Raw genomic sequence first — 25551 nt, 5'->3', positions numbered from 1 at the left:
TATTAATACTAAGTATTGATTAGTTTTAGCTTAGTTTTCAGTTATAGTAGCAGTTTTTGTTTTTTCATACTTTTGTTTAATTTTTAGTTGCAGTATTATTGTATTGTGACTAAGTTTAGACCGATTGGGTGATAAAAACTCAACAGAAGACACCATTTTGAAAAACCAACTGACTGGTGTTTTATATCCAAACAAACTATGTAAGAAAGTAACTAAACGCAATTTATAATTCATCAACTGCTGCAGGCTGACCATATTCTGAAGCAGCCCCAGGCCATCATACTGCCACCACCAGGTGTTTCTGTTGCTAGTACATTATTTTCTCTGAAGTCCTTTGCTAGTTTTGAGTCTCATTAAGCAATATGTGTGACCTTTTAGTCTCCTTCATGTTGTCAGAGAAGCTCAATTGTGGTGATTTATTAGTTTAATGGGTCTGGTGGTATTTAGACCTGGGTGTGGTCAGTGAACGGATGAAAAAAGGTGGTTAATTTTAGTTAATTTATGATTTAATAAATGTTCAAGATGGTTTGAATTGCTGTTTTGGCTTAATAAATTTGGCAATTTGATCATTAAAAATCTAAATTGTTTAATGATCTGAAATAATTGTGGTAAAAAAGGAAGAACTGAAGAAAACCCATAATAGAACCGATACTTTTCACTCTATTTGTATGAAGGTTTTAATTTCTCCATGAATAATGATGGAACAGCTGGGTCTGTGGCGCCACCTGCTGGAAAAAGTAGTAATAGCTGCATTTGGTCGAGTTGTGCAGCAGAGCCTGTCTCTGCTTTTCTTCATTTGTTGGTTTGTTGCATATTTTCGTCAATGGAAAATTAAATGCATCTGAAATTAAACCTCAAAGTGAAGTTTTACTGAGTCCCGTGTATAAAAAATGACAAATATCAACTATTGGCTAGAATTTGTTCATTTAAGTAAGAGATGTGGCACTAAAAGATTTTCTATAAAGTTTAAAAACAAACTCTTGGTTTTATATAAAGCACAAAAAGAGCATTTGCACTGTCAAGTATCAGTGACATAAATAAACAGATAAAAATTATTTATAATTAAATGTGCTTAATGTTCCAGAACTGTTTACTCCTATTGTTGCATTTTATTATGAAAACTGTTCATCATGTTTGATTATTATAATCTTCTGTTTACCTTCTTTGTTTCTCTGCTGAGTATGTGAAATAAATAGAAAAACAGAAAATATCCATTAAATACATTTGAACCAATTGCTCTAACCTTGCAAAACATTTTAAAAAATACCAAGTTAAAGAACAATATGTTACCAATTATTGATTTAAAATACTTTCACTTTAATAGTAAAATATTTAGAAGATATAACTGCAATTAGACGGGTTGTATGGTATGAACAATTAGTCAGTTATACTACATTTATAGTACGATCATGAGTTGTGGTAGTTGAGTGGTACTCTCCATAACTTCGCCCAGGTATGGAGAGTAAATGGAGATTACACACACTTCTTTGTGTCATGATCTTTAGATATTAGGTTTTTATCTTCATTTTTCTTGTATAGAGTTTGTAGTAATATATATATATATATATATATATAAAGAAAAACAAACAGAAAACACATATATACTACTTAAAACGAACAAATATGTATATGAAAGAAAGAAATGCATGCCTATCTGTTGTAAATATTTTTGTTTTTCTTGGATATTTTGCTTGTTCAAAATAAATAAATATTTCATTTCGTTTAATTAGTCCCTTAATGTCTTAAAATGTAAAAAGAAAAAAAAGGAGGAAGAAGAAAAAAGACTTGGACAGTTTGTTCAACATTCCCTGCTGAACAAACTGTCCAACAAAAACATCTCTGTTTTTTTTTCCATCTCTGTTCCCTCATCATTCTTTTTTCTGTTCCCTCATCTTTTTTTTTTCTGTTCCCTCATCATTTTTTTTTTCTTCTGTTCCTTCATCACTGCTTTGTGCTCCGCTCTGTGATTGGACGTCATGTAATAAAACGAGGTCCCGCTGTTTCTGCGCTACTTCGAAATCTCGCGGGATTTGGAATTTAACGGCTGATTAAAAAAAGGTGGTTCCTTCCTCGGCTGCAGTAGCAGCAGCTCAGCAGAACCGGCAGCGGAGCCGCTCAGGTAGACGGCAGCAGCACCGCCGCGGGCTCCCGGCTCTCTACCCAGCGACACTTCACCTCCTCTTCCCCCGCGTCACTGCGCAGGAGTGTCTGGGAGGCTCCGTCCCGCATCGCCGCCACCCGCTCGGGTCACCTTAGCGCTTCCCCTACCGGCATTTCTCCGGCGACCGAAGATGATACCTGGCAAGCCGAGAGCCGCAGTCATGTCCTTATCGGTGGCGATATTCGGGACGCTGATGCTGCAGTCCGTCTCTTCCCAAAACGGTATGACATGTTTTATACTTATATTAAAATAAAAAAATTAAATGCATGATTCTCTCATCATGGCTGGAATGCGGTTTTTTTAAGACTGCAGAGACATTTTTAATTAAATATGAGAGATCTTTTTTCTAGTCTCAAACGTTCCCTGCCAATGTGGCTAAAACAATTTTTTTAAATAAATAAAAAGGCTGCTTGGGTTAAAAATGAAGGGTCAATGAATCATTAATGGGCTACAATCTGTTTTCGGAAGGCTGAATTGGGCCAAACGGAGGCCCGAACCGCGTCCCTAAAATGTCCTTTGAAGTGTGGTGCTGAATACTGAGCGGCACCGCCAGGCTGCAAGGACCAGTTCCGCTCATTAGTTTGGGAACGAAGCGGCACCCTGAAAAGTTAAAAACAAATCCCTTCACATGCATGCTCAGATATCCGCATCAGAGCCCATCATGTAGGCCACGATGATGGGTAATTAGATCTAGGACTTCAGGAGTAGGGCTCTCTGTAAATAGCATCAGTCCATTTTGCTGCATGCTTCTATTTTTAGTAGAGAGAGATGCTGCGCTGGGAACCGAGGCTTTAATGTCCCACCAATCTGTTAACTCCTCTCTCTGAGATGTTCTCTGCTGCAGAGCAGCGTTGATCTTGCAGCGCGGACCCCCTCTTGGTCATAAGTCTCATCCCCAACAAACAGATTAAGACAGCATTACCCCGAGTAGCTGTTGCTGCCGGGGTGAAGCGCTGCTGAGCCGGAAGCTTTGGCCCATGTGTGGGACTGCGTTACACTCTGTCCTTACACATCAGTCTGAGGAATAGTTGATAAAATCCTGATTTGCTGCGTACTAGCTTCGTACCTTATGACACATTTCAGGAATACTGTTGTTTTGAGACGATTTTCAAGTAATGGCAAGTTCCACCTCTCAATGATTAATAAACTTTCAAATTCAATTAAAATTAAAAAATATTTGGATCCCAAAGGGAAACTAAATGTTGTCGTAACTCATATCAATGCAGGTTTTTCAAAGAGTTATTGTAGATGGTGATGGCACCTTAACTTAACATTGAAACCGGAAGACATTTTAAATTTCCAAAATAAAAGACAATAAATAAAAACCATACACAACCAACATGTTAGTCATCAGCAGTAGTGATGCACTGATTGCAGTTTTCTGATTACCGATCCTTAAAAAGCTGGACCTGCAGATTTTGATTTTGGCTGATACCAATTTTCTTTACCTGAAATGTTGCTAAATATATCAAGAAAGTCGCTGAGTTGGCAGCAGGGGGGAGACTGTTGATAACTGTAGGATACAAAAACAGCAACCAAAAACAATAAATAAATAAAAAGGAAACAAACAAAACACACATCTAAAATATTAATCATGAGTAAGGCTTCACGATTAATCAATAACAATACATATCCTGATAGACACGTGATCAATATCAATAAATAACACGTGTGATAGAATATTCAACAAAGAATATGGCTTGTTTATTGTTGTCATAGCAACTCCATAGCAACAGTCTTGACAGTTAGTTATGGATACCTACCAAAATGGCTGTCAGCTACAAAGTTTCTGGCAGTGTGACATAACACGAGGATTATGTGCATCAATTGATAATAATTAATTAAACTCTGATCGAGAACACAGCATTCTGGGGGATGTAGGCAGAGGAAAAGGCTTCAGCCGCTTAGCCTCTCATGGCTAGCTAAGTTAAGATTGGTGGAATCAACTAACTCACTCACTCTTTGGTCACCTAGCAACAATCAGTTGGGTAACTTTCTGGAAGAGAAGGAAAATTGTACATTATACATTATATCATCCAGATATCTTACAGTCACATTATAAGAGTTGCTGTGAACGATGATGCTGTAGCAGTCAGTCTCGCAACAATTCTAAAGAGGCCTCTGACTGAAGATTGTCGCTGTACGAGTCTCATGAGTGTCATGATATGCTAACAGCTCAAAATCTGGGCAGCAAAACTCAAACTTCACAGCAGCATATCGTGGAAAACACCATCAGTTGTAGGCAAGCACTGCTAATCCACCTCATTTGCTTTTGCCTCTCCTTTTTAAATCTTTGTCTGGCCGCACGGTTAGGAATCCTGGCAGAGACGTTGGAGATGTGATCCTACAGGAAGGATCACATCTCTTTTATGGAAGAGATGGTTTGAACTTCCTCTGCCTCCATAAAATCTCATTTTGGTTCTCAGGTGTTATATTTTTTCAGATGCTAATCAGCTGCTACCAACAAGACATTGTTGCCACGGTAACGCATCATGACAACTGTCTGAAAGTCAGATAGGAAGAGCAAAAAATTTTCCAGCTTCACAGCATCTAAAACCAGAGGGAATAATAGTAAAACATGCAATGATTCAAGCAAAATAAAAACAAAAATTCAGAAAATAAATTTTAGATTTTCTGAAATCGGTTTGCAGATTTGAATGCATCAATTTTGGTCTTTTATTAATTTATTCAACTGTCGTTTTTGGGGGGTGGACACCCTACAACTATTTTGTTTTTTTTTTCATGAAAAATCCACAAACTTATTGTACAATTTTATACGTTTGTGGGAACCCTAAACAACATTTACAAATGGAGAACAAACTGAAAATTAATTATTAAATGATGCAAAGACAGAATCTTAACTGAGTTTTGTGTTAATAAACCAAGCGAGTCTGGCTGTGATTTTTACGACTCTTCCTGTTATCTGTGTGGTGGATAAGTTGTCTTGGGTCCAATTAGCTTCACCGTTATATTTAACATCAAAGACCATTTCTTGCCTCTCACGTGTTTGAAGCTCAGAGCTTTTTGAAACTCCCTGATCTCCTCTGATGAACAAGTAAAACTCTGAAATCAGTTACAGAAAAATGCTAAACTTGTTCTTAAGAGTCGGTTCATGTTTGACTGAAAAAGTACACACTGTACGAAAATAACTGCAGATATGAACTTTAATAATAACTTAAGTTTAAATGCTCAAATTTAAACAACTTCTAACTCAAACTCTTACTTTCTGCACTGTGAATATTTACTAGATTACAATATTTACCTTGTGTACACAAAAAGAAAAGAGAGAAACTAAAAACCATTATGTTATATCAACACAAAATATTGTTTTTTTAAAACTTTTTAAATTACATTTAGAAAAATTAAACTTCAGCTCTTAAGTTACCTGCACTGCATTTTTATAAATATAAATGTGTTCAAAGTTGGAGTAATATGTTCTTAACAACAAATAAGTAAGTAAACAAAAACAATAAATAAAGTGAATTATGAATTCTCTCAAATAGCAATTGTTGTTTTTTTGAAGGACAATTTTGTTTACAGAGAAATCATAATTCACTTTATTTGTTGTTTTTGTTTACTTATTTTGGATATTTAAAATGTCTTCCAGATCCGGTGTTAAATGTTCATTAGAATTTAAAGTTTATTGATCTCTCAGAATGTGTCTATGCATTTTATATTAAACAATATTATCGTTTATCGCAATAACTTATGGGACAATTTATCGTCCAGAATTTTTTTTTTTATTGTGACAGTTACCTTTATTGCATTTATTTGACTGATAACCAGCAAACTTGCTGGTTGCACTTTTTAATATTTGTATTTTTGATGCAATTGGTGAAAGTTTCAGTAAAAATATCAGTCTGATTGGCTGGAAGCATTAAAAACAGACATAACTTCAGGATCACAGTAAACTGACTTTAACCTCCATTTGACCGTCGTCCCTCTGACATCTGGTCAAAATAAACTGACAGCATCCAACTCCCAGCACTTCAAATCTGAAATTTAATTTTTTTTTCATCAAGCTGTTGTAGGAATCTGTATTTTATAGCTCTATATTTGAGCTTCAACGTGTCTGCTGGAATTAAAGACGGTAACTTTCTGTCCTGAGTGATTCAGCGGATCTCCTTGGCTGTTTCGTTTTCTTGCTCTGTTACTGAAGTGCAGTTCTATGGAAACACTTGAGGTCCATCGCCATGCGCCTACACGCTCCCCAGAGAGCCGGAGCTGCACGGCTCGTTTAAATCTCCTCCGTCTCAGGCGCTCCATGCTGTCTGGATGCAGACGGCGCCTCCTCTTCATCGCTTCTGTTATTTAAATCGAACTTAAAATCGTTTTTAATATCAGCTGTGCTTGTTCTCTGGTATGTCTCATCACTGAATAATTATCTAGAGATCACTAATGATGTTTTTATTAAGCAGACACGACAAAGTCACATAAAATACCTTTTTTTTTTTTTACATTCCTGTGCTGCAGATTTTATGGCATCATTAATTGAACGAATTAGATGAGAGCGGCCTCCAAGGGACGTCCCAAAATAATTGTATTAAAGATTCCCAGGAATAGCAGCAATAATGGCGCCGGCAGACATGGGGTCATGTTTTCAGCCGTTCAAAAAACTCAATGCAATTGGTGTCAGATGGTTTACACACTGTAAAAACAAATGTCTCTAATTTATGATGAAATACCGACAGCTGTGGTTGCCAGACTTTTATTGTATAAATACAGGTTTTTACCGTACTTCTATGGTAAAATTCTGGCAAACACAGCTGCTAGTATTTTACCGTAAATTAGACAAGTTTTTTTTTTACAGTGCATATTTTTGTGTCCCATGTAATGAAATTATAGTTTGCTTTTGTTTTGAATTATTTGTGAATTTATATGAATTATGCTTCGGCGCAGCCTAATCATAACAGATTGATTTTAATATTTATGGCACTAAATAAAACTTTCCTTCAGGTTTGCGTAATAGGACCAGACATGGGCGATTAATTGATTTTATTGATTAATTCTATTTTTGATTTTTGAAGATTTAATATTGGGATTTTGGGTTTCCATAGTTCAGAGTGATGCCAGCGAGTCCAGAGCCGCCATCTTGTTTGAGAAGCGTTTTTTTTTTTTTTTTTTCGCTTCATATTTATTTGAACTTTGAATTCAAGTCAAATTATACAAAATATAAGACTTAGGATTTTAAAAAAAGAAAATAAAGTCATAATATTACAAGAATAAAGTCTTAATAATTTCAGAATAAAGTTATAATATTAGGAGAATTAAGTAGTAATTTGATTAAAACTCCAACATGAAAAATAACAAGAAAATTAAGCTTTTTTTCTTTTAAACAACCTTTTTCTCATAATTTTAAGAGGTTCTTCTGGTAAAATTGCGTCTTTATTCTGCTCATATTGTGACTATATTCTTGTAATTACACAGAATGTTCTGTAGCCTAACCTTAATACTCCACCATATAACTCACAGAAAGAATGATTGGTATAAAAGCCACTTATTGAACATATTTTCTGCCAATCGTAATTAAATTTTTTAGAAAAAAGAGCAAGAAAATTGAATAGATTAAGGTCAAATTTGGTGTGGTTACTAAAAATATAATAAAAAAACTGCAGTAAGAATAAGGTCATAAAATTATGAGAATGAAGTTATAATATTGTGACTATTCTTGTAATACTACAACTTTAATCTCGTATCATTTTGACTTTATTCTCATGCGAGTTTATTCTTGTCATTTCTTATTTTTGCCCTAATACTCTGTTGTAGGTATGAACAAAATGTTTTTGATTTTTTTTAAGCCACATCGCCCAGCTATAAGTGGGACTAATATTTAAAAAAGAGGAAGTTTAAGTTTTATTTCTTCATTCTGTTGATTTCTTTCTTTTAATACATATTTTCTCGTTTATTCAGTTATTTTCCCCTTCATCTGCTTTCTGTTGCCTGTTTTTCTTTAACCATTCCTTATTTTGGCTCTTTATGTTTCTTGTTTTGACCGATCTGGGGATCTGCCGCCCTGCAGCGGGCTTTGTGAAATCCCCTCTGTCCGAGACCAAGCTCACAGGCGACACCTTTGAGCTGTACTGTGACGTGGTAGGTAACCCCACCCCAGAAATCCAGTGGTGGTACTCCGAGATCAACCGGGCGGACTCTTTCAGGCAGCTGTGGGACGGCGCCCGCAAGCGGCGGGTGTCGATCGGCACGGCGTACGGCGTCAACTCGGTGAGCGTGCTGGGCGTTTCGCACCTCACCCTGGATGACGCCGGGACCTACGAGTGCAGAGCTAGCAACGACCCGCGGCGTAACGACCTCCACCAAAACCCGGCCACCACGTGGATCCGAGCTCAGGCCACTGTCACTGTGCTGCAGAGTGAGTGGTCAGTGTTGAGAAACCCACCAACCCATCCACTTCCTGTTTGACTCTCCAGCGGATCAGCAGCTCCCTCTTCCATCCTCCCCTGCAGACCTGAAACTGAAGGAAAGCAGAAAATAGTCGCATTACACTGCAAAAAAATCCAAAAAACAACAAACAAACAAAAAACTAAATCTTACCAAGTATTTTTTGGTCTAGTTTCTAGTGCAGATCCCATAGTGCACAACTAACTTAAAGAAAAGTTTAACCTTTTTGAACTTTACATCATGTTATAAAGTTATTCCCTCATCAAAAACATACCTGGAGTGTTGCTTTGATTCTTTCACACATGTTTCAGAAACCCCTTTATCTCCATGGCAACCATTCAGATATGCAAAATGCCTGGGTGGACTTAGCCCCGCCTTCAAGACCCAGCTGCTATTTACTGAAAACAAGCTCCTATATCTTGCTTAAAAGTTACCTTTAAGTTAGTTTTGTTGTATCTATAGTGTTCCAACATATTTGGACAAGAAAGTAGGCTGAAATATTTGGTAAGATTTTGTGTTTTTGCAGTGTATTGTCTGCAGCTCTTCCCCTAATTCAGTCAATCCTTCGATGTCCATCCAACATGTAGAGGCAGCCTTCCTCTTTATTCCCTGTGTTCATTATTTTACCTTTCCACACTTTTTTAAAAACATTTTTTACTTTATTAAACTGTTTTCTTTACATTGCAACATTTATAATTTGATTTTAGTTTCTTAAAAAATAATCACAGTTTAAAGAAACTAAATATAAATTTAGCAGAAAAGGTAAGTTTCACCAATAATCCAGCATATAAAATATGATAGACATAAATTATGAGTGGGCATTTATAGTATTATTTATCATTTATCGAAATAAACTTTTTATCATAAGAATTTTGATTTATCTTTGTCATAATAATTTCCAATTACTATTTTCTTTCACAATATTTGTTATTTTAAATGTATTTTTTATTTTTTTGCAGTGCAGGCATTATTTTATGTTATTTTATTTTTTGCTGAGTCGTCTTTTTGTTACAGAGCCATCGATTTCCGTCTCCGAGCCGGTGACGATCACCTCGGACGTGGACACCATCTTGCTGCAGTGCAACCTGACCAGCTCCTACGGCAACCCCACCGAAAGCTACTGGACGAAGAACGGGGAGGAGATCTCAGGAACGCGAACCCTAAACAAGAATGCTGAACACAGGTGGACAAGTTGGCGCCTCGGTCCTAAATATAAAGTCTTGCGGCCTGCTTTGGGTCAACTTGAGTTTCTTTTCTGATCCGCAGGCTCAACAGACCAAGAGGAGACGACGCCGGCGTGTACATGTGTGTCTACAACTTTGAAACGGCTCCACCTGCCAACGCCACCATCGAAATAAAATGTAGGTGCTTATTTTTGGCATATTTACCTTTTTAAAGGTGACCTATTATACTTTCTTGAACAGATTTTTATAGGTCTCTACGCTATACAAAACATCTTCAATACAGTTCTTTTGCACAAAATCATTCTTGGATAATAAGATTTTAGTCTGCTCAGTTGTACCTATTTTGAGCTCCTTTCAGAATGAGCTGTTTTTGAGTGTCTTGTCACTTTAAATCTAACAAAGCTAATGGCCACGCCCCCCAACTAGACTCACAAAAAAATGGCTACTTTGACTGCACCATCTGTTCTGGTAGCACAATTCGTACCATCAGCTAATTTGTGCATGTGTTGAAAGAAATACTACGAGCGAGGGTATTCTTATTTATTTTGTTTTGTGGGTCAGTGTATTTGTAAAGGTAGAATATGATTAACAGAGAAGAAATAAAGGTAAAAACGACTTAACCACATTTTGCAAGACTGCTTCTGAAAAATAAAAACAGTCAAGTAAATGTATATGCAAGTGCACAATAATAAGGAAGGATTGTAATCAATTAATGTTTCCCATTAACACATGGAAACTTTTAGTTAATCTAATAAAATATGTAATTATTATAAAAATAAATATCTTTTTTTGTCCTTGATGAGTCCGCCGTAGGCCAAGTTGACAGCAGCTGCTAGCTAACACTCCCATGAATCCAATACACACTTTTCTACTGAATTATAATCTTTGAACTAAATTATGACCATTATTATTCATTAAGAGAATTATACCATTGCGTTGGAAAATAGGCAATGTTATAACAATGAGTATTTTAATTAACATAAATAAATACGTTACACTTTGTTGAAGTTCATTTTAAGGATTATCTGGAAGTATTTCTTTAGTCAAACATTGTTCTTCCATAACAGATTGTACAGAAACAGCTATTGCGGTAAAACCATTTGAACAAACGTGAAGGAGCTCAGCTTGGGTTGCTAGGTAACGGGCAGAGTTCCGCTGGGGTTGCTAGGTAACGGGCTGGCTTCTCTGGGGTCACTAGGTGAGAGGTCAGTGCCTGCTGATTTGTGACTTTGCATTCCAAAGATTATTTTTGAAACAACAACTTACATTAACTTATTGCCAAAAAAACCGACTGGGTTGTTATTTTTTTAAAAGCTTGGGCTGTTTTTGAAAGCACTAGATATTCAAGTGGAAGTACAAAAGCATGTAAAATGTGAGTTTTGCATGAGGTCCCATCTGAGCTGTGACCGGTCAGAGCTGAGCCCTCGCTGCCCTGCCATCTTGGACCTGCGATTTCAAACGGCTCTGCTGGCTGCTCAGGGGCAGCCGGCGCCCTTGACACCTTCATCCAGCCAATGCCCGGCTCAGTGGCAGCAGATGGTGTCTTGTTTGCCTGATGGCGAGGGATTATGTCTCAACGGTAAAATCCGGTCAGCCTTTTCTGCCGTCACACATGAATGACTGTAGAGGCCAATTGGATTTTTGGAAGGTGTACTTATTATTTGATGGAGCATTTCTTATGCTCATTAAAGCAGAAACGAGTAGTTTCCTAAGGCACATAATTCCTAATTTAATTCATATTTATTAATATTTAAATGTATAATTTCCTTCTTAATAGATATATAGCATTTATGAATTATGTATTCTTTGAGTTTAAGTGTCAAATGTCAAATTTTAGAGAAAAAATCCCTAACAAACAAACAGCATTTCTATTGATTTTCAAAGGAAAAAGTCACTTTTGTTAAACAAAAAGTTACTTCTAGAGAACAAGTGTCAAACTCAAGGTCCGCGGGCCAAACCCGGCACGCCATAGCTTTTTATGTGGCCGTCATCAAACTGTGGCTCTTTAGACTTTTCACAATGGCTCTTAATAACTTTGGCTAAATTAAAAACTGCAATATATTCGGCGTATTTTTGTTTCTGGAAATAATGTCTGAATTATAATTTATTGTTTCAGCTACTCCCATCATAACAGGCCACAAGCGCAGTGAGAATAAGAACGAGGGAGACCGCGCCGTGCTCTACTGTAAGTCTGTGGGCTACCCTCACCCCGTCTGGACCTGGCACAAGATCGACCCGACTGGCATAAGGGTAGGTCATCAATAATATCACCAGACGCAGTTTAGGAATGAAAATTTGTTTATTACTTAACTCCTATCCTCAGGTTTCATATAACATTATTTCCTTCAATGTGAATGTACATGTAGGCTTGTCACATAAGCTATAAATCAATTAATCGCATCAATAATTCCATCTGCATGATTTATTGTTTTTTTTGTCTTTTCTCTCTTTTTATCAAAAACTGGATGATAAAAGTTTTCAGTCTGGTGTTTTGGTCTCAATTAGCCATTTTTTTGGAAGAACAATTTTGTTTACAGAGACTTCATAATTCATTTTATTTGTTGTTCATGTTGTTTTGTTCATTTAAAATGTCCTTCAGTTAAAATGCTAAATGTTTAATACAATTTAAAGTTGCTTGACCTTTGAGAATGTCTTCATGAATTAATATGCCGTTATTTCTGTTGTAATGCTTGAAAATGGTTTCAAAACAACAATATTATCGTTTATCGCGATAACTTCAGGGACAATTTATTGTCCAGGAAAATTCATCATGTTGAGAGGCCTATATATTATTTACTTTAACATACTTTTCTGTCCATAATTATTATCATTATTGAAGAAAATTAACTGAACAGATAACATAGCTTGACGATTTTTCTTTATTGTATCTATTTTAATAATCATACCTGTTAATTGGAATACACAAAGTCAACCTACTAACAGCAGTAATTAAGCCAAAACTGTCAAAAAAATACATTTTACGGCTCAATCAAGACACTGAGCGTTTCAGAAGTATACAGATATTATTAGCTATCAATTGGTGGTTGAGTTTATTCTCTATTATACAGAGATCTGTATAATGGAGATCTCTGCTGCCCCTGCTTGATCCTGTTGGGTGTTGGAGAAAATCCCAGCTAACAAAAGGGGAAGAGGCAGGATACATCCTGCATGAGCTTTCAGTGCCGCAATTAAGGTTTAGAATAATAAAAAAAATGAATACAAAATGGATAAATTCACATAAATCCTCAAAGTTGTAAGAAAACCTAGACAGACAATCCATCAATTCTCTCCTTTTTCTGTTTCTTTGCTTGTTAAGTTGATAGATTTATATAATAAAGAGGTAAACACTTTGAAAAGACAAGACAAACCAGTAAGAAATGTCTCACTAAGAAAAAAAACTGACTGGAAAATGAATGCAGGGGGTCATGAGCAGGTTGTCACCACAGCTTCCAAATCCAAGTTAAAGCTGTTGGCCTGCATGATCTGAGCAGAAGGTAGCGCTGGAGATTAGGAAGTCAAAATCCACTTTAGCTAAGCCACCATTTGTTTAACGACTGTAATCTAATACTATGACTTCTCATTGTGAGGCATCAATTAGGCCCAGATTTTTCATTTGTTTAACATATTAAAGAAGATGGCGGTTTAAAACATAAAATATTTATGGTCCAATATGAAGAAATGTAACTACAGGAAACATGAAGCACTGCTGCACACATACATTTTCAAGCTTAGAAAACCTGAAAATAACTTATTGCTACATAATTTTACACTGAAAAACGAATGAGAACAAAAGACGATAATAAGGATTTTTTTTTTTGTTTTTGCAAAATACACAATAACATTATTTTGCAGCAACATATTAAAGAGAAATGAGGAAAATGTTCAATCCAGGATATATTCAATCTTTCAGTTATTATTAATAAAAATACCCTAGAGAAATAAAAATTAAAATAACATTTACTTTTTAAAAATGTGAAAATTATTAAAGGAACACTGTGTTCCAGCGGTTTTGCAGTTTTCTAGAAGTTTGTTCCAGATTAATGGAGCGTAAAAACTGAATTCTGCTTCTTCATGTTTGGTTCTGGTTCTGGTTCTGGTTCTGCAAATGCAGTTTTTTTGTCTTAATGTCTTTTTATTTTTATGATGTAAATCACTCAGAACTGCTTTGTTGCTGAAATGCGCTGCACAAATCAACCTGATTGATTGATCTGTCGGAAGGTTGATACAACAACAACAAATAGGCCTGTCACAATAATCAATAAATCAATTAATAGCATGAAATATTAAAATGAGCTCAATAATTTTTGATAATGTGATTTATTATTTTTCTTTTCTACCAAAACTGGATGATAAAAGTCTTCAGTCTGGTGTTTTGGTCTCATGTATCCCATTTTTTGAAGGAAGATTTTGTTTACAGAGACTTCATAATAATTTTTTTTTCATTGTTTTGATTTTTTTGTTTATTTATCTTGGATATTTAAAATGCCTACCAGTTTCAGTGTTAAATGTTCATTAGAATTTAAGGTTTATTGATCTTTTGGAGTTTGTTCCTGTGTTATAAATCCCTTAATATAATTATTACTTGAAAATGGTCTCAAAACAACAATATTGTTTATCACAATAATTTCTGAGACAATTTATCGTCCAGAAAATTTGGTTATTGTGGCTGGCCTGACAACATATCTTTAATGTATTTTGTTGCTAAGTGTTTCAGTGATTTATAAAGAAAAGTATTTTAAAGTCCAGTATATATTTTCCTAGTTCTGGATCAGCTGAATCTCTGATTGACAGGAAAGTGGAAAGAAAATCTCGTCACATCTTGGGGTGTCGAAGTCTCCATAGCAACCAGTAGATGCTATATTTATGCTAACTGGTTGTTTGCAAGGCCAGAAAAATTATTTTTCTCAGCTGCTATACAAACAGTAAGGTCTGCAGAGTGATACATGTGAATGAACTTTAAAGGAAATGAGATAAAACTTAGTTGTTCTGCAGTAAACAGTCCTGGTGAGTTTGGCAAAGGATGAATATGTGGAAAAGCTTGTCATGCTTTCTGCCTACTGTGGTGGGGAATGTGTGAGGTTTCTGTTTCTCAGGCCACGTTAGACTGCATGACCTCTTTGAAATACCAGGACATTTAAATTAAATACTGACAGACCTTGCCCGTAAACGCAATATTTTTTAATATAACCATGATGCAAAAATATTTGGACAGAAAAGCACAGAGATTCTCACCAGACACCAAATCATCTTTTTCCCACCACTGCAGAGAAAGCAGAAGAAGATATAAAACCACACTATGGACCATGTAGAGAAAATATACAGAAAGGATTCATTTCTCAATCTCTGTGAGACGTAAACTTATGAAATGTTATAGAAGAAGAATAAATGTTGACAGGAGAGGATAAAGAAGTTTGGCTCTAGTGATATTGTTAGAAACCTATGACTGAGTAGGGCTACTAAGAAAAATACATAAAAAAATAACCTTATGAGAATAAACTTGTAGGAAAATAAAGTCACAATAAAGACGGAATAATGTGAGAATAAAGTTATAATATTATGACTTTATTCTTGTAACATTATAATTTCTCGTAATTTTATTTTTATTTTCTTAACGTAACCTATGTTAAAAAAAATTATTTTCTTACCCACTAAGGAGTTGGATTTCTGTGATTTTTTTTTGTTGTTTTAGTTTAGTTTAGATTATTGCACAATCTTCCTTTGCAATAATCTATTTGTAAGCTGTTCATACATCTTTCTCATGCTGCATCTATAAAACCAGCAGCTTTAATTTTCCCAAACCTTCAGGAATTTGTAACGGCTTTGTGTCCGACCCCTCGGCAGGACATCGACAACTCCACCGGACGCTTCTCCGTCATCAGCAGGGAGAACTACACCGAGCTGCACATTTCCAACCTGGACATCAACCTGGACCCCGGCGAGTACATGTGCAACGCCACCAACATCATCGGCAGCCATAACGAGAAGTCGGTGCTGAGGGTCCGCAGCCTGCTGGCGCCGCTCTGGCCGCTGCTGGGCGTTCTGGCTGAGATCATCATCCTGGTGATCATCATCGTTGTTTACGAGAAGCGCAAGAAGCCGGAGGATTTACAAGACGGTGAGTCACCAGTGGTGATGATCAAGCATCAGGTGTGTGGCTTTGGTGTATTAGGGATCTCAGTTTTAGGGTTTTTTTAATATTAATTTGTACATTTTTGGATTTAGAGCAGCTTTCCTTGCTGTGGTTTGTTTTCTAGAGGAGTCACTTAACACTGCGCTGCAGCTGCAGTCAATAATTTATCCTGGTCAGGTAGACACAACAACACAGAAACTGAAGGCTGCACCTTGTCACAACAGTTTCATCCATTTAATATTAATGAGCAACTTGATCCTGCAGTCTTGCAGATGTGGACTTTTTCAATTATTAATTTATTTCCAGGGAAGCTTTAAAAGCTTCTGCAAACTTAACCAGAGTAACTCGTCTTTCAGCTGCTTCAGTGCCAACAAGTGACTCTAATATTAGCTACTTTGTTTTTGAGGGTCGGAGGACAGAATAAATGATGCATTAATGGTATTCGAGCGACCTTTTCCCCTCAAACTGAATTTTGATATTGTCTCACGCTGATCAAATGCGACAAGCAGGGAATCGGTGAACGGTAAGAAATGTGTCCAGGTAGCGTACAGAAAAACATAAACATAAGATTAATGGGAAATACATAGTTGCTGAATTTAGGAATGTTAAGTTTTTATCAGATACGACTAATTAGATTAATCGATTATGGAAATATTCATCAACTCATTTAGGAATTAACTGGAGTACATAGTTTAAAAGAGCCATTTGTTTCCATCTAAGACATAAACATTTTTTGTCTGTAAATTTGTTCTACACAGAAGAACTGAAGTGGCATTTTTAGCTTCACCTTTTCAAAATCTGTTTAGAATCTCATATTAAACATCTTTTGATAACTACTTACAAACCAGTTAATTAAAAAAGTCAATAACAGAAACTGAATTAATGTTTAGTAAAGCAGAATAGCCTGAGTTGTTCATATTTTTAGCTACAGATGCATTCTTTGATAAAAGAATGTTGTGTTGCATTTGGGCTACAAAATCTACAAAATTTTCATATTTAAAACAGAAATGTAGTATTTTTTTATTGGCTTCCATCTTATAATAGCGAAGTGCAGAAACAGGTGGTGGAGGGGCAGCATGTCACCACTCTGCAAATCTCATTTAAAAAAAATTAGAAAGTAGGAAGAGTGTGGTGGATAATTTGAACAGTTTCAAACTCTTATCTTTTAAACCTTGGTATATCTTGATTCCTTGTTTTATTTTTTGCAAACAAAATGAATTAATTAAGTTACTTAAATAATCTGTAAGGGTAGGATAACTTAGTAATGATTGAATAAATCCAAATAATATATATTTTGAAACATTTAATAAAAGCAGATTAATAATCTTGATCTGGTGAATGGAAAATGTTTTTTTTTTGCTCAAATGCTCAGGATTGTTTTTTAATATAAATAGAAATTTCTCAGAACTTTGTGTTAACAGAAATAGTTAAAAGTCGCTGTAGACTGGTTAAGTTTTTTGTTTGTTTTTCAGTCTATTAGCTGCTGAATGTTTTAACAGACTGCTGTAATATCTCCCGTCTTCCTCCCTCCTCCTCCTAAATTGCGTAACCTAAACCGTGTTCGTGGTAAGTGTGAGACGTTGCATGCTGCCTGAATTTTAATGCATCTCATCTTTCTCCTCTTCATAGCACAGCTTATGCTTCTGCTGGAGTTTTTTTTAAATTTTATTTTCCAAACTAATCTCTCCAGAAGCGTGCGTTATGTTTCCAATGAAGTGGAGATGTTTTGTTTCTCTCAGTTCTTTCTGCTGTCACTGTTTCACCCTGTTTCTAACTGATGGACTCCTAATGAGTCTGATGGACCCGTGCTTACGTTACTACTTGCATCCGGACATTTTGCACATGTGCACACGGGTAGAGGGCAAAAACATCCTTTTACTTGCCGACCATAGAAGCAAATGAAACCTGGAGATGTACTGTAGGTATCATTGATTTACTCCACCAAAAAGGGAAAATAAAGCAGAGAAACCGGCGAAGAACAACTCAAAATGACTCGTATTCTTCTTTTTTCTGGCTCTCTGTGTCGGCTGTATTATACGCAGACGCGTTGCCGTAGCAACCGGCTGACGACATATCTACTACTGTGCAAGGATTCAACACTGAAAAACATGCAAACATTTCCCAAAGAACAGAACATTCAGTCCGTTACAGTGTCATGTTTTCAAGCCTGGTGTTTGTTTTGCGATTATTGATAAGTGATCACCTGGCGGTTGATTAGCTAATTTGAACACCTGCTGTACTGACGATCTGTCAGAACTGCTGCGTGCTTCACCTTTTTTATTTATGTTTTTGTTTTCCACAACTTTTTGTTAGAATTTTACACAAAAACAAAGTACATGTCCACATTCAGCTCCATCAAATAGAGACAAACGCCATAGTAACAAAAATGTATATAGATATATATTTTAACTGAAATAGAAAACACGCAGAGATTTCACATGTACATGTTAAGGTTGTCAAAGTCAAGCTAGCATGTCTGACCTACTTCCCTCTCTCTTGCTCTTTTTTCTTAATTAAAACGTTTTACTGACTTGTGAAATGCGATGACCTTTGAACCTGGTTTTCTAGATGTAGTGTTGACAATTATTAGCAAAGCACTGAATCCTCTCTCCTTTTATATACTATCAAAACGTTTAAGATTTACCGCGTTATGTTTTCAGCTAAAACCAATGCTAGTCATCATCGGGCAGCAGATTTTTGCCCTCCAGCAGGGAGTTGCGTGCATGAAGTCACGTTCAACGTGTCTATAATATTTTAAATCTGCATTTTGATTGTGTGTAAATGTTTTTTTTTATTAATTGTGAGTGATTTAATCCGTTTTTTTTTTCTTTTTAGTGTGTATTTTTATGCTGCCTCCTCGCTCCATCAGTCTGTATAGATGTAGAAATGAAACAGCTCGGTGTGTTACAAGTTAAACTCGTGTTATTTCATCAGCGTGTTCACCGTCTTTATCGTTATTTTATTCATTTTCTGCTCCTCATTTCTCCGTATTTCTCCCTGTTGCTGCAGATGATGACCTAGCTGGACCAGTGTAAGTGCCAACATTCAGCCTGTGCTACCTTATCTGTGTTAAGCTTTGTGAAGTAGTGTGTGTTTTGTTGTAGATTATCCTGATGGATCTCACTGTAAATGGTGTCCTCGGATCTGGGTCACAGAACATACGGTTGCAGTATTACTGTTTCAGATGTCGAATAAATCCCTGGATTGTAGATGTTAGAGTGGAACATCCCTGATCTGAATCAAAAGTTGACATCTACAATATCGACAAGGAGATGAATGTGTTTTTATGTTGCTAAAGGTTTATAAAAATAGTTGTGGGTGATGTAGACTTATTATTTTATAACAATATTTTGTGGTATTATTGTGAAAATTATAAAAATGATGAGAAAAACTACTTATTGCTTCCTTTTTAGGAAACTGTATGAATACAACAAAGATGCAAACATCTCCATTTGTAATGCGCTACTTTAGGACACCAGTCGTGTAAAGAAGTGCGATTAATATCAGGTTTTCAAATTTATTGACACTTACTGAACAAATAATGGAGAAAAAAGTTACATTAATAATCCCAACAATACAGAGAGCTTGGGGGCGGTTTAAACATGATTAATGGGAATTTATCGTCATGACGATTAATCAGAATTCTTATCAGGATAAGAATTTTATCACGATAAACGATACAATAAATTATCACCCCTACTGTTTTTACAGTTTTCCACAACTGTAAAAACTTTGAGTAAAAGTATAATTTTTTGCCAGTACGTCTAATTTACAAAAGGGGTAAATAATTTCAGTTGCAACTGTATTTGGAAAAAAATAATATAAATAAAGATGATGTTCATCTATAACATTACATTTACCCAAAGTGTAATAACCTCAATTCTCAAAAACCAGTTCAATCTCACCTAAAACAGTGATTATTACTGGAAAACTACAATAAATGGCATGAAAAATATAGAACTAAAGCACTGATTTGATATAGAGTGGATATTTTGGCTACATTACAAAACTTTTCATTTACTTTAAAAGGGGACAAGACATTAGAAAAAAACCCAACAAGTTTAATGTGAGGCCTGCACTGCAAAAACACTAAATGTCTCTATTTGTATCTAGTTTCTAGGGGAAACATCTTGATACACAAAACTAACTTGGTTATAAGTGAACAAGAATATAGACTTTTTTTGTCTATATTCAAGAATTATTTACTAAAAACAAACTCTTATATCTTGTTGAAAGGTTACTTGTATATTTTGTCTTAGCTCAAGTTTACTAAAATATTTATCCTAGAAACTAGACCAAAAATACTTGGTACAATTTTGTGTTTTTTCAGTGTTCTTCAAAAAGAAACTAGAAAACTTTTTTTTTTTCTATTTTCCAGATGTTCCAACTTTAAATTCCCTGATATGTTAAAACAGTTATTTATTCTGAGGTTTAAATGTACTATTTATATTTTTAATAAATGCAAAATGACAACTGACTGTTGCTTATTTTCTGTTTAAGGAAAACTAATTCGACCAACAACCACAAAGACAAGAATCTCCGTCAGAGGAACACAAACTGAGAAACCTGTCTGAACAGTAAGTATTTTATTCCTGCAAGAAGTCATTTTAATGATCAGCCAAGAGATGCAATGAGAAAATCGGCTGATTTTTAGCTTAATTTTACCAACAACCAGTCAGGAAACTACACTTTTTTTTTATCAATTGGAAAATAACAGTTTAAAAAGTCTGACAGGATTTGAACATATCATATTGTACAAGGCTGGTCATGATAATTTGTCACTTTGAACCTGGAAGATGCCAGGATGCAGAACAGCTGCAGCACAATTTCATCAGACCGATCCGTCAGAGACTTTATGAACAGCAAGAGATTGAGGCTGATGTGCTTATTTCTTAGAGCTGGACACTGAAAGAAAATAAGAGATGTTGGAGGATAGGGGTAGAAATGCTCACGACTGGGCAAAAGAAGGAAAGAAATCAGACATTTGTTGCTGCTTGATTTTTCTCAGAAGCTATGAGACACAGCTTGATGTTTATGACAGAGCTGAATCAGTTTTTGGTGCGTCAGTCACATTGAGTCACCGAAGACAACGAGTTCAAGTTAACTTCTAGGAATTGTCTTCTTGATCGCATGGTCTGGCCCAGCTTTAAAGGGGACCTTTTACACAAAATTTACATTTTGCACATTTTTGTAATTCCATTTGCGTTTCTGCTGCTTCTAAAATTAGCCCAAGTGTAAAAATAAGAATAACAAAAAGGATAAAAAAACACTTGGCCAATTATGGCAAATGAGTTTATGTTTTTTGATAACTGGAAAACGAACCGTTTTTTAAAAATCTCCCAACCCCAGCTGAGCCCAGCCCGTTACCTAGCAACCCCAGCTGAGCTCAGCCCCGTTACCTAGCAACCCAAATGGAACTCCTGCATGTTTGGTCATCTGGTAGGCCTTCATTAACCTGTTTATGGAAGCTGAATAGTGCCTTTATTTTTTCCTTTTGTGCTTCTAAAAGTTGAATTTAAGAAATGTAGGCATTTTGAAAATCTCAGATTTAAACTGAGGAAATATTTTCTGTAGAATAAACACAGGGAGATTGCTGCTGATATCTGTATCTTTTAAGTCAATAATTCCTTAATTTTGATTTTTTTAAAAACCTACTAGTTCCACTTGTAGATTGTTTCACTTATAAAATGGGAAGATGTGTCGACCTTTTGTCAATATTAATCAATTATTTGCATAAAACACCCTCCCATATCTTGCTGAAAAGTCACCTATAAGTTAGTTTTGTCTTATTTTTCAGTATTTGCACTAGAAACTAGATCAAAAATATCTAGGAGAGTTTGTGTGTTTTCAGAGTATATGTTATATTTCTTGGCTCCTTTTAAATAATTAATGAACACTCATGACAGTAATGTTGGAATTAATTTTTATGCAGTTCTTATATATTGTTATAGTTCATAAAGAGAAGCTAGAATAGGCTACACTCATAATCATCAGGCGACACTGGAAGATGATAATCTGTATTAAAGATGCTGGTTTAATGATCTAAATCTTCTCTCTGTTTGCAGGTCTCATTAATCATGTATTGACCATATGAAGGTAAACAAGAAGGGACTCCATAGCTGTCACTCATAAATGTATCTGCCGTTAGAGGAGTGGTTGTGGGGATCAAATGAGGCATGCCTTATTATTTTATTGTGTGAGGGTGTGAGACATGAAGCTACTCAAACCATTACAGAGTTAACATTATTACCATTGTTGCTGCATGCGGTTGTTGTTTGAGTTTTTTCCTTCTTAATCGCTAATTTTATATTTTTACAACTTACAAAATAATGCATGCGAAATGTTGACCTTCTGTTTGACACAGAATTGGCTTTCTTCCTGTTTTTAATTTATTTATTATTATTATTATTTTTCTCCTGAGGTTGTGGAAACTGTACTGTGAAAAACAAAACCCCTGCAATGTAAAAGAAAAGTTCACCTTAATCCAGTATGACAGATGTGTATAGTTTTATCATTCTTCTGCATACCATTAATTCATTTTATTATGTCATATAAATATATATAAAATATATGTATATCACATTTAAGGGCTTTGCAGTGTCCCTCTAAAGCTGTTAAAGGTTTACTTTACTTCATGTATGTACTGTATGTAATAAATCGCTACAATTATGTATCAGATCACCATTTAATATATAGATTATTCATATCATATGATGCACTTAAATGTTAAGAATAACGACGCACTGTACAAATCTACTTTAGGAAATATGTTACGAATCATTCTAACATATTATTTTGTATTCATGTGTATTGTACAGCATGGCTATTATCCTATGCAATTATTATCCATATCAGTATATTGAAAGTCATTGCAGCTTCTGATTCCTCTGTGACAAAGCTTTAAACTAGTAGGATCACCGTAGAGCATCGGCGTCATATTTACACAGCTGCATGAGTTTTCATCAGCTGGCATGGGAGGCGGCGAGAGAGAGAGACCCATGTCAGAGCTGACACGTTTCCCAGGACTTCAACTCATTTTTAACAATAAATACATTAAGACAAACAAACTCTGTGGCGTTTTCTTTAAGCAGTTCTTATATATAGCATATATATAACTGTTTATATGTTGTTTGGGATAACTCTGTGCAAATTTTGTGGAGAAAAGCACCATCTAGTGGGATCATGAGGGAATTACAGCTGAGGAGAGCAACAAACATGAGGGCTATTTGTGAAGTTGCACATAAAAAAATGAACAATAACTTATTTTATTTAGCGTGTCGTGAAGAAATATTATTTTAATATATTATTATTTTAAAATAATAATATATTTTAACCATGTTATTCATACGTTTATAAATGTCCTACTTCCAAAAATAAATATTTAAATTGGAGCTAAATATTTAGCTTCCAAACTAAATATTTAACTTTCAAAATATTTAGTTGGAAAGCTAAATATTTAGTTGCAGAATAAATATTGAAATTGGAGCTAAATGCTCAGTTGGGAAGCTAAATATTTAACCTTCAAATTAAATATTTGTTAGAAAGCCAAATATTTAGTTTTCAAACTAAAGAGGTCCAAAAGAAATATTTAATTTGGAGCTAAATATTTTTTTAACTAAAAGTTTAGTTCAGAAAATAGTTTTAAGTCTAAATATTTATTTGCAAAATGAATATTTAGACAGCTGAACTTAATGCTTAGCTTTCTAACTAAATATTTAATTTGAAACTTATTTTAGTTTTCAAACTAAATATTTTAGCTCCAAATTAAATATTTATTTTTCTAACTAAATATTTAGCTTAAAGCTAAATATTTATTATTACAAGTAAACATTTAATTTCAAGCGAAACATTAAATTTTTAAACCAAATATTTATTTTCAAAACTAAATATTTAACTTACTATCTAGATATTTAGGATGCTAAATATTTAACTTGTATGCAAACTGGCTTGCCGATAAGTGTAAGTGAAATATGAAAATAAAAGCTGGTCTATATAATTTCCTCCATTGGAGGGACTGGTTTTTTTGCAGCTCTCCCTGTGAAAACACGTGGAGAAGAGCGCCATCTAGTGATGTTATGAGGGAATTACAGCTGTCAGGAGCTCAGATTGAAGAGGACCAACAAAGTGTAAGAACATATTTGTGTGGAAATAAAACAATCTCCAGCAAGGAGGGGTCAAAATACACAAAACAATCCTTTTTCATTTTGTTTTAACATTTACTAAGTTATTTACAGAGAAGACCAAGACAGGGTTTAACTTACAGAGGAGAAAATGAAACTTTAATAATGTTGATGTCTCTTTCAGAGTGATTTCACAGAGGTGGCCAGATGGAGATCACTGATGAACTTCAGGGTGTCGTACCAGAAATTACAGCCACAAGTTTTATCATGCCGTTGTATTTTATTAGCAGTTAGAGCACAGGTGTTAAAATGTGGCACAAAACAGACAAGAAATGATCGCGATGCAAAAAATTGCCAGCTGTGACCAAAATCCAGAGGTTTATTAGAGACAAACTTCACCATAAACCCCCAAAGACCACAGCAGGTAGGTTACGGGAATAAAGATTTAGAGAAATCTAACTCAGAATTAGGTTATAAGACAAATGGACTTTATATCTAAAATGAAATCCCTGTTGAGGATCATGGGCTAATTATAGATCATTTCTGCCTACATGTCATGATGTTCTGTTTGAAGAGGACCCAAATGCAGAGAGTAGATTCGAAGATTTAATGAAAAAAGAAAAAATGAACGAAGATTTTACAAAAAGCGATGGGAGAACAGGGGAACAGGGAGCCAGAGGAGAACAAAAAATATCAGAAACGAACAAGAAGCATGACAGGGTGAACGAAATCTAATTTAACTGGAGGAACTTATAATTAAATTCAAGGAATAAAGAAATTGGGCTGCACAGTGGCGCAGTTGGTATCATTGTTGCCTTGCAGCAAGAAGGTCCTGGGTTCGATTCCCGGCCAGGGTCTTTCTGCATGGAGTTTGCATGTTCTCCCTGTGCATGGTGGGTTCTCTCCGGGTTCTCCGGCTTCCTCCCACAGTCCAAAAACATGACTGTCAGGTCAATTGGTTTCTCTAAATTCTCCCTAGGTGTGTGTGTGTGTGCATGGTTGTCACACACACTCACAACACAGAGACATCTCTGTGTTGCCCTGCGACAGACTGGCGACCTGTCCAGGGTGACCCCGCCTCTCGCCTGGAACGTAGCTGGAGATAGACACCAGCACCCCTCCCGACCCCACTAGGGACAAAGGGTGAACAGAAAATGGAGGGATGGATGGAATAAAGAAATTGTATTAGATCTCAGTGTTTGCGCCAGTAGTTTAGTTGGTAGAGATAGAAATTAAATTTCCAAGTGAACCCTGAACTCCAAGGCAGGTTTTCCAACAGAGGTTACCAAAGAATTGTAAAAGTAGAACTACTTCATATTTTTAGTCAAGTAAAAGTAAAAATGTATCCGTCCAAGAAATTACTCGAGAATAAAAAAGTATACTCAAGTACTGAGTAACTGATCAAATTATCAATCATTTAATGTTTAAAGATTACATCATCAAAGGGACAATAATATAAAGCTAAGTGGAAATTTTAACCATCAAAGTGGCAATAATTCATGAAAACAGAAAATACAAAATCAGGCCAAAGAAAATGTTTCTAAATCAGTTTATTTCAAT

At 35.4% G+C, this 25551-nt stretch overlaps 1 protein-coding gene across 3 annotated transcripts; it reads left to right on the top strand.

Annotated features, from left to right (window-relative positions):
* The first annotated feature begins 1994 nt into the window (after positions 1-1994).
* Positions 1995-22939, top strand: LOC102219965 (neuroplastin-like). 3 transcript variants are annotated; one of them, XM_014472179.2, is made up of 9 exons: positions 1995-2382; positions 8181-8528; positions 9572-9740; positions 9824-9918; positions 11858-11991; positions 15583-15856; positions 18881-18902; positions 20372-20448; positions 21937-22939. In XM_014472179.2, exons 1-8 carry the CDS (start codon positions 2292-2294, stop codon positions 20430-20432), a joined length of 1194 nt encoding a protein of 397 aa, XP_014327665.1. In that variant the 5' UTR covers positions 1995-2291; the 3' UTR covers positions 20433-20448; positions 21937-22939. The 3 variants fall into 3 exon arrangements, with proteins under 3 accessions (XP_014327665.1, XP_005795895.1, XP_023208583.1); XM_005795838.2 differs by lacking the exon at positions 8181-8528 and having other exon boundaries at positions 2006-2382; XM_023352815.1 differs by lacking the exon at positions 8181-8528 and having other exon boundaries at positions 2009-2382; positions 18893-18902.
* The last annotated feature ends 2612 nt before the right edge of the window (positions 22940-25551 follow it).

This window comes from Xiphophorus maculatus, chromosome 2, assembly GCF_002775205.1.
Source record: "Xiphophorus maculatus strain JP 163 A chromosome 2, X_maculatus-5.0-male, whole genome shotgun sequence".
Classification (NCBI taxonomy): domain Eukaryota; kingdom Metazoa; phylum Chordata; class Actinopteri; order Cyprinodontiformes; family Poeciliidae; genus Xiphophorus; species Xiphophorus maculatus.
This window is presented reverse-complemented; position numbering and strand designations above follow the sequence as displayed.